Source organism: Melanerpes formicivorus, unplaced genomic scaffold (assembly GCF_026170545.1).
Source record: "Melanerpes formicivorus ecotype bairdi unplaced genomic scaffold, bMelFor1.0.p_v2 SCAF_224, whole genome shotgun sequence".
Classification (NCBI taxonomy): domain Eukaryota; kingdom Metazoa; phylum Chordata; class Aves; order Piciformes; family Picidae; genus Melanerpes; species Melanerpes formicivorus.
In genome coordinates, this window is record NW_027142576.1 from 316,530 (window position 1) to 325,138 (window position 8,609).

An 8,609-nucleotide genomic window follows, 5' to 3' on the forward strand; every position below is an offset into this window, starting at 1 on the left:
GGGGACAGGAGAAAAGAGAACAAGAGAGAGGGAACAGGAGGGGGAGAAGACAAAGAGGGGAGAGGAGGGGTGGGAACAAGAGAGAGGGAACAGGGGAGGGGGAGAAGAAGGGGGCAGAAAAGGGAGGGAACAAGAGAGAGGGAACAGGAGGGGAGAGAACAAGGTGGGGAGACAAGAGAGAAGGGAACAAGAGAGAGGGAATAGGAGGGGAGAGGACAAGAGAGGGACAGAGAAAGGGGGGGGAGAGGACAAGGCGGGGAGGAGGACAAGGGGAGGAGAGGACAAGAAAGAGGGAACAGGAGAAGAGAGGACAAAGGGGGTACAGGAGGGAAGGGAACAAGGTAGGGGAGAACAAGGGGGGACAAGAGGGGAGAGGATGAGGGGGGACAGGAGGGGAGAGGACAAGAGGGGAGAAGACAAGAGGGAAAGTGGACAAAGAGGGGGAGGACAAGGGAGAAGAGGAGGGAACAGAAGGGGAGAGGACAAGGGGGGAGGGGAACAAGGGCGGGGACAGGAGGGAAGGAAACAAAAGGGAGAGGACAATAGGAGAAAGGACAAGAGAGGTACAGGAGACGAGAGAATAAGGGGGATGAGAACAAGATGGGTACAGGAGAGGAGAAACAAGAGGGGAGAGATCAAGGAGGGGTACAGGAAGAAAGAAAACAAGAGAGGAAAGGACAACAGGAAAGAGAACAAGATGGGTACAGGGGAGGAAGGAACAGGAGAGGAGGGAACAGGAGAGGAGAGAGATCAAGAGGGGTACAGGATGGGGGGGAACAAGAGGGAAGAGGACAAGAGGGGGGACAGGAGGGGAGGGAACAAGAGGGGAGGAGAACAAGAAGGGAGAAGAGATGAGGGAAGAGGTGAGGAGGAAACAAAAGGGGGAAGGAACAAAAGAAGAGAGAACAAGAAGGGAGAGAATGGGACAGGAAAGGACAGGAGAAGAAGAAGAGGGGAGAGAAAGAGAGAGAACAAGAGAGGAGAGGGCAGGAGGAGGGCAGGAGAGGGCAGGAGAGGGCAGAGAGGGGCAGGAGAGGGCAGGAGAGGGCAGGAGATGGGCAGGAGAGGGCAGGAGAGGGGCAGGAAGAGGGCAGGAAGAGAGAGGAGGGGAGGAAACAAGAGGGGAGAGGACAAGAGGGGAGAGGACAAGGGAAGCAATTTGGTGAGGGGGACTGGGGGGGGAGGCAGGTCCTGGGGGAGGGGAATTTGGAGGAGGGAAATCTAAAGAAGATAATTTAGGGGAGAGGGTTCTAGGGGAGAATGATTTAGGGGGACAGGGTCCTAAAGGGGTAAGTTGGGGGGGTCAGTGTGATTCGGGGGGGGGGGGGGGGTCAGTGTGATTTGGGGGGGGGGTCCTCACCCCGGCTCCAGGGGCTGCAGCAGGTCCAAGCGAGCTGCCCGGGAGGCCGCAGCCTCCTCCTGCTGCTCCCCAAGCTTCAGCTGCCAGCGCAGCTGGGGGGGCCCAGACCCCACCTGGGGGGAGGAGGGAGAGAGGAGAGGGTCAGACCCCCCTTGGACAGCCCCCCCCCAAAATCTAACCCCCTCCCCCCCCTCCCCCCAAAAGCTCCTTCCAAGAGACCTCTTCCATTCTCCACCCCCTCCCTTCCCCAGGTACCAAATTGATCCCTGGGCACCCCCCCTGCCTCGGAGCCCCTCCCCCCCCCTTTTCCAGCCCCCCCTGGACCCTCCGAACCCCCCCCCCCCCCCCAAGAGCTTCCCTCCCTCCCCCTTTCCCCCTACCCAATCTCCCTTCCAAACCCTCCCCGCCCCCAGTAGCCCTCCCGGACCCCCTCCCCCGCCCAAAATATGCCCCCCCCCCAACCTTCTCTAGTCCCCCCACAAATCTATGTGCCCCCTCCCCTCACTCTTTTTGTGCCCCCAACCCCCCCCCCGAACCCCCCCAAATCCTGCCCCCCCCCCCCCCAACTCACCGCCTTCTCGCCGCCCCCCCCGCAGGAATTTCTTCACCCGGGCCCGGGGCAGCGGAGCGGGGCCGGGGAACGGATCCTTGCGCTTGCGGGAGGGAGAGACAGCGACTGGCACCGGGCCGGGGGGCGGGGCGGCGGCACCGGGACCCCCACTTCGGTACCGGGAAGCCCTCCGCTGGCACCGGGATCTCCCCTCTCCCGCCACAGAGACCTGCCCCGCGCCGGCACCAGGAGCCTCCTTCGGTAGGGAGCTCTCCTCCTCCCCGGTACCGGCAGAGCCTTCCTCCTGCAGCGGGCTGCCCCCCTCCCGCTGCTCCCCCGCCCTACCCCGGACACGCCGTCGCCGTCCCCCGGTTTCTTGTCGTCCCCCGGCTTCTGGACGTCCCCCCGCTTCTTGTCATCCCCGCGGTTCTTGCCGGCCCCCAGCTTCCTGCTGCTCCCCAGCTTCTTGCCATGGCCGGAGGCCGCGGAGCCCTTCCCGAGCCGGGGCCGCCGGGGCGCGGAGCGGAGCCGCCGGCCGCTCGCTGCCGCCATGCCCAGCCGCGTGTGGCGCTCCTCCCGGCCCCTTCCGGCGCGCCGGCCAATCGGAGAGCGCGGGGCGGGCAAAAGCCGGGCCAATGGGAAAGCCGCGGCCCGCCGGAAGCGTGAGGCCGGCGGCGCCATCTTGGCGCTGGGCAAAGGAGGGCGGTGGGCCAGGCAGCACCGCCATGTTGGGTGAGGGCAGGTAGCAGGCGGCACCAGGGCCACAATCGGAAAGCGCAGGTTAAGGGCGGACGCCAGCGCCGCCATATTGGCCGAGGGCAACAGGGCGCCAAGCAGCGCTGTGGGCGGGCTTCGCCCATGCTGGTGACGCCAGGAGGGCGGGGCTTGCACACCCGCCGCGCTCAGGGCACCCCAGGACCGGGCAGAGGATAGAGGGGGGTCACGAGGACCCCGAAGAAGACCAAACCCGTCCCCCCCCCCCCCCTCCCCCCCATGGTGCAAGACACTGCCCCCAGGGGCAACCCTGCCCCTGGTGCAAGGCTCCCCCCTACTGCAACCCTGCCCCTGGTGCAAGGCTCCCCCCTACTGCAACCCTGCCCCTGGTGCAAGGCTCCCCTCTGGTGCCAGGCTCCCCCTTGGTGCAAGCCTGCCCCTGGTGCCAGGCTCCCCCCTGGGGCAACCCTGCCCCTGGTGTAAGGCTCCACCCTGGGGCAAGCCTGCCCCTGGTGCAAGGCTCCCCCTTGGTGCCACCCTGCCCCTGGTGCCAGGCTCCCCTCTGGTGCCACCCTGCCCCTGGTGCCAGGCTCCCCCCTGCTACAGCCCTGCCCCTGGGGCCAGGCTCCCCCCTGCTGCAACCCTGTCCCTGGTGTCAGGCTGCCCCTTGCTGCAACCCTGCCCCTGGTGCCAGGCTCCCCTCTGGTGCAACCCTGCCCCTGGTGCCAGGCTCCCCTCTGGTGCAACCCTGCCCCTGGTGCCAGGCTCCCCCCTGCTGCAACCCTGTCCCTGGTGTCAGGCTGCCCCCTGCTGCAACCCTGCCCCTGGTGCCAGGCTCCCCCCTGCTGCAACCCTGCCCCTGGTGCCAGGCTCCCCCCGGTGCAACCCTGCCCCTGGTGCCAGGCTCCCCCCGTGGTGCAAGGCTGCCCCTGGTGCCAGGCTCCCCCCTGGTGCAAGCCTGCCCCTGGTGCCAGGCTCCCCCCTTGGTGCAACCCTGCCCCTGGTGCAACCCTGCCCCTGGTGCAACCCTGCCCCTGGTGCAACCCTGCCCCTGGTGCCAGTCTCCCCCCCTGGTACAAGGCTGCCCCTGGTGCCAGTCTGCCCCCCTGCTGCCAGTCTCCCCCCCCTGGTGCCAGTCTGCCCCCCTGGTGCAAGGTTCTCCCCTGCTGCAAGGCTCCCCCCTGGTGCCAGGCCTTCCCAAACCCCACCCCTTGTGGCACAACCCTGGTGCCAGGCCCTCCCCTGCTGCCAGCCCCCCTGCAGACCCTTCCCCCAGGGGCTGCAGCTCCCCCCCACCCCCCCCCCCACTGCGGCCATCCCTTGCTCGCCCCCTGCCCTCCTGCCCAGATCCCTGGGGCCAGGCCCCTCCTGGTGCCCCCCAAGTGCCAGCCAGGTGCCAGGGGCTGCTCTTGTCGCTTTTATTGGGTGCCAGGGCCCTGCCAGCCCCTGCCCCTCCTCTTCACTTCTTCTTGGAGACCCCCACGGTGCGGCCCCTCCTGCCGGTGGTCTTCGTGTGCTGGCCTCGGACGCGCAGCCTGCCGGGGGGACACAGCCGGCGTCACCGCGGCCACCAGGGGGCCCCAGCGAGGCCACCCAGCGCCCTCCCGGGCTGCCCCCCGCCCCCCTCACCCTCCCCCTCACCCCCACCCCCTCCTCACCCCCAGAAGTGCCTCAGCCCCCGGTGGGCTCTGATCTTCTTCAGCCTCTCCAGGTCCTCCCGCAGTTTGTTGTCCAGGCCGTTGGCCAGCACCTGGGGGGACAGCAGGGGGCACCGCTCTGAGGGGCTGGCAGAGACCCTGGAGCAGCTGGGGGACACCCTTGAGGGGCTTGGGAGAGACTGAGGGAGCTGGGGACATCCCTAAGGACATCCTGAGGGGGTTGGGAGAGACCCTGAGGGGCTTGGGGACATCCCTAGGGGCTTAAGGACATCCTGAAGGGCTTGGGGACATCCCTAAGGATATCCTGAGGGGCTCGGGAGAGACCCTGAGGGAGCTGGGGACATCCCCAAGGCCTTAAGGACATCCTGAGGGAGCTGGGGACATCCCTAAGGGCTTAAGGACATCCTGAGGGGGTTGGGGACATCCCTAAGGACATCCTGAGGGGGCTTGGGAGAGACCCTGAGGGAGCTGGGGACATCCCTAAGGGCTTAAGGACATCCTGAGGGAGCTGGGGACATCCCTAAGAACATCCTGAGGGAGCTGGGGACATCCCCAAGGCCTTAAGGACATCCTAAGGGGCTTGGGGACATCCCTAAGGACATCCTGAAGGGGTTGGGAGAGACCCTGAGGGAGCTGGGGACATCCCTAAGGACATCCTGAGGGGCTTGGGGACATCTCTTGGGGGGATGTGGGACAGGCCTGAAGGGGTTTGGGAGCCCCTGAAGAGCTTGGGGACAGCTTTTGAGGCATCTGGGGCCACCTCAGAGGGGTTGGGGACATGCCTGAGGGCTTAAGAACATCCTAGGGGGTGGTTGGGGACATCCCTGGAGGGGTTGGGGATGGCTGAAAAGAGCTGAGGGGAGGGGTTGGACATCCTGGGGGGGATTAAGGGGGTCAGAGAGAACAAGGAAGAGACAGGAAGGGGGGGGACAGGAGGGTTGGGGGGACAGGAGGGTGTCACCTGGCTGTACTTCCCATCCTTGACATCCTTCTGCCTGTTGAGGAACCAGTCTGGGATCTTGTACTGCCTTGGGTTCTGCATGATGGTGATCACCCTCTCCACCTGGGGAGGGCACAAAAGGTGACACTTCCACCCCCCCTCAAGGTGTCCCCAGCATCCCCCCCCCCTCCACCCCCCCATGGTAGCCCCAACCCTCCCATAAAGGTCCCAAATCCCTCAGAGATGTCCCCAAACCCCTCCATGGAGCCCCCAACGCCCTCAGAGATGCTTCCAGCCCCCCCAGAGATGTCCCCAACCGTCCCATAAAGGTCCCAACCCCCTCAGAGATGTCCCCAGACTCCTCCATGCAGCCCCCCAGAGGTGTCCCCAACCCTCCTATAGAGAACCCAAACCCCTCCATGGAGTCTCCAATGCCCTCAAAGACGTTTCCAGCCCCCCCTGAGATGTCCCCAACCCCCTCAGAGCTGTCCCCAATCCTCCTATAAAGCTCCCAACCCCCTCACAGATGTCCCCAACCCTCCTACAAAGCTCCCAAGCCCCCCCAGAGATGCCCCTGACCCTCCTCTAAAGGTCCCACCCCCCTCACAGATGTCCCTAACCTCACTATAAAAGTCCCAAACCCCCCCAGAGATGTACCCAACCTCCTCAGAGATGTCCCCAACCCTCCTACAAAGCTCCCAAGCCCCCCCAGAGACACCCCTAACCCTCCTATAAAGGTCCTAACCCCTTCACAGATGTCTCCAACCCTCTTACAAAGCTCCCAAGCCCCCCCCGAGATGTCCCCAATCCCCTCAGAGACACCCTCAACCCTCCTACAAAGCTCCCAAGCCCCCCCCAGAGATGCCCCTGACCCTCCTATGAAGGTCCCAACCCCCTCACAGATGTCCCTAACCTCACTATAAAGGTCCCAAGCCCCCCCAGTGACATCCCCAAACCCCTCAGAGATGTCCTTAATTCTCCTATAAAGGTCCCAAGCCACCCCTGAGATATCCCCAACCCTCCTATAAAGGTCCCACCCCCCTCACAGATGTCCCTAACCTCACTATAATAGTCCCAAGCCCCCCCAGAGACATGCCCAAACCCCTCAGAGATGTCCTTAACCTTCCTATAAAGGTCCCAAGCCCCCCCAGACATGTCCCCAATCCTCCTACAAAGCTCCCAAGCCCCCCCAGAGACGTCCCCAATCCCCTCAGAGATGTCCCCAAGCCTCCTACAAAGCTCCCAAGCCCCCCCCCCGAGACGCCCCTGACCCTCCTCTAAAGGTCCCAACCCCCTCACAGATGTCCCTAACCTCACTATAAAGGTCCCAAGCCCCCTCAGTGACATCCCCAAACCCCTCAGAGATGTCCTTAATTCTCCTATAAAGGTCCCAAGCCACCCCTGAGATATCCCCAACCCTCCTATAAAGGTCCCAACCCCCACAGAGATGTCCCCAACCCTCCTATAAAGGTCCCAACCCCCCCCCAGATGTCCCCAACCCCCTCACTGATGTCCCTAACCTCACTATAATGGTCCCAAGTGCCCCCAGAGACATCCCCAAACCCCTCAGAGATGTCCTTAATCCTCCTATCAAGGTCCCAATGCCCTCAGAGACGTCCCCAACCCTCCTCTAAAGGACCCAGCCCCTCCCAGAGATGTCCCCAACCTTCCTATAAAGGTCCCAGCCCCTTCACAGATGTCCCTAACCTACCTATAAAGGCCCCAAGCCCCCCCAGAGATGTCCCCAGCCCCCTCAGAGAAGTCCCCAACCCTCCTATAAAGCTCCCAAGCCCCCCCAGAGACATGCCCAACCCTCTTCTAAAGGTCCCAGCACCCCCCCGAGACGTCCCCAACCCTCCTATAAAGGTCCCAACCCCCTCAGAGATGCCCTTAACCTTCCTATAAAGCTCCCAAGCCCTCCCAGAGATGTCCCCAATCCTCTTATAAAGATCCCAAGCCTCCCCAGAAATGTCCCCAACCCCCCTCAGAGATGCCCTTAACCTCCCTATGAAGGTCTCAACGCCCTCAGAGATGTCCCCAAGCCCCTCAAAGAAGTCCTTAACCTTCCTACAAAGGTCCCAAGCCCCCCCAGAGACGTCCCCAACCCCCTCAGAGATGTCCCCAACCCTCCTACAAAGCTCCCAAGCCCCCCCCCGAGACACCCCTAACCCTCCTCTAAAGGTCCCAACTCCCTCACAGATGTCCCTAACCTCACTATAATGGTCCCAAGCCCCCCCAGAGATGTTCTTAATCCTCCTATAAAGGTCCCAACTCCCTCACAGACGTCCCCAACCCTCCTAAAAAGCTCCCAAGCCCCCCCAGAGACGCCCCTACTCCTCCTCTAAAGGTCCCAACCCCCTCACAGATGTCCCTAACCTCACTATAAAGGTCCCAAGCCCCCCCCAGCGACGTCCCCAAGCCCCTCAGAAATGCCTTTAACCCTCCTATAAAGGTCCCAACCCCCTCACAGATGTCCCTAACCTCACTGTAATGGTCCCAAGCCCCCCCAGAGACGTCCCCAACCCCCTCAGAGCTGTCCCCAAACCCCCTCAGAGCTGTCCCCAGCCCCGGGGCGGGGGGGGGCGTCCCCCAGCCCCCCCAGCCCCCTGCCCACCTCGTCCTCGGTGAGCTCTCCCGCTCGCTTGGTCAGGTCGATGTCAGCCTTCCGCAGCACCACGTGGGCGTAGCGGCGCCCCACGCCCTGCAGGGGGGGTGACAAAACCCCCGGGGGGTCACGCGTGTCCCACGGCCCCTGCCTGTGTCCCTCCCCCCCCTCCCCCTCCCCTCCCGCCTTCCTCCTCCTCCTCCTCCTCACCTTAATGGCGGTGATGGCGAAGGCGATTTTGCGGCGCCCATCGATGTTGGTGTTGAGAACGCGCAGGATGTGCTGGAACTTCTCGGGGATGACGAGAGACTGCGGGGGGGGGGGGACACACGGCCACGGGGGACGCGGTCACGGCGGCGGCCACGGGGGAAGGGCAGGAGGAGGGCGGCATGGGGATCCAGCCCCCTACCACCGCCTCCAGCCCCCTACCGCCGCCGCCATCCCTCCGCGCCGCCGCTCCATTCCCCACCCCCCCCCCCCCCCCGCTTACCCCCCACCACCCCCCCGCTCCTCCCCGGCTGGTCCCCGCCGCCTCTTCGCTCTGCCGGGGCTCCGATGGCGACGGATACCGCCGGCGCTCACCATGGCTGCGGCCTCCCCGCGTCGCGCCGGTAAGGGAAAAGGAGAAGGCGGAAGTGACGTCACGCGGGGGGGGCGGGCCGCGGGGGATGGGGAGGGAAGGGGGTAATCCCGGCGCGGCTTTTGGCGGGAAGTGACGTCTGCGCGCCGAGCCCCGCGGGCAGCGCCACGTGACGCTGCGGCGTCGCCGCAGTGACGTCACC

General features: G+C 64.6%; 2 protein-coding genes across 2 annotated transcripts in view; both read right to left on the minus strand.

Moving 5' to 3' along the window:
- The window catches only part of WDR46 (WD repeat domain 46), a 3,503-nt gene extending 786 nt beyond the window's left edge, over positions 1 to 2,717 (minus strand). Inside the window, exons 1-3 of the mRNA XM_068169806.1 lie at positions 2,256 to 2,717; positions 1,932 to 2,013; positions 1,361 to 1,473 (exon numbers count right to left, since the gene is read on the minus strand). Of these exons, the coding sequence (XP_068025907.1) occupies positions 1,361 to 1,473; positions 1,932 to 2,013; positions 2,256 to 2,717 (657 nt within the window). The remainder of the gene's footprint in view (positions 1 to 1,360; positions 1,474 to 1,931; positions 2,014 to 2,255) is intronic.
- A 1,311-nt stretch (positions 2,718 to 4,028) lies between these two features.
- RPS18 (ribosomal protein S18) lies at positions 4,029 to 8,539 on the minus strand. The gene is made up of 6 exons (XM_068169775.1): positions 8,410 to 8,539; positions 8,038 to 8,136; positions 7,837 to 7,923; positions 5,244 to 5,345; positions 4,283 to 4,374; positions 4,029 to 4,159 (listed from the first exon to the last, which is right to left on the minus strand). Exons 1-6 carry the CDS (start codon positions 8,410 to 8,412, stop codon positions 4,084 to 4,086), a joined length of 459 nt encoding a protein of 152 aa, XP_068025876.1. The 5' UTR covers positions 8,413 to 8,539; the 3' UTR covers positions 4,029 to 4,083.
- Between the last annotated feature and the right edge of the window lie 70 nt (positions 8,540 to 8,609).

Coding starts and splice junctions, on each gene's coding strand:
- RPS18 (XM_068169775.1), bottom strand. Junction 4,375..5,243: donor AGGATGGGAAGTACAGCCAG/GTGACACCCTCC, acceptor CTGTCCCCCCAG/GTGCTGGCCAACGGCCTGGA. Junction 4,160..4,282: donor GGGCTGAGGCACTTCTGGGG/GTGAGGAGGGGG, acceptor TCCCCCCGGCAG/GCTGCGCGTCCGAGGCCAGC.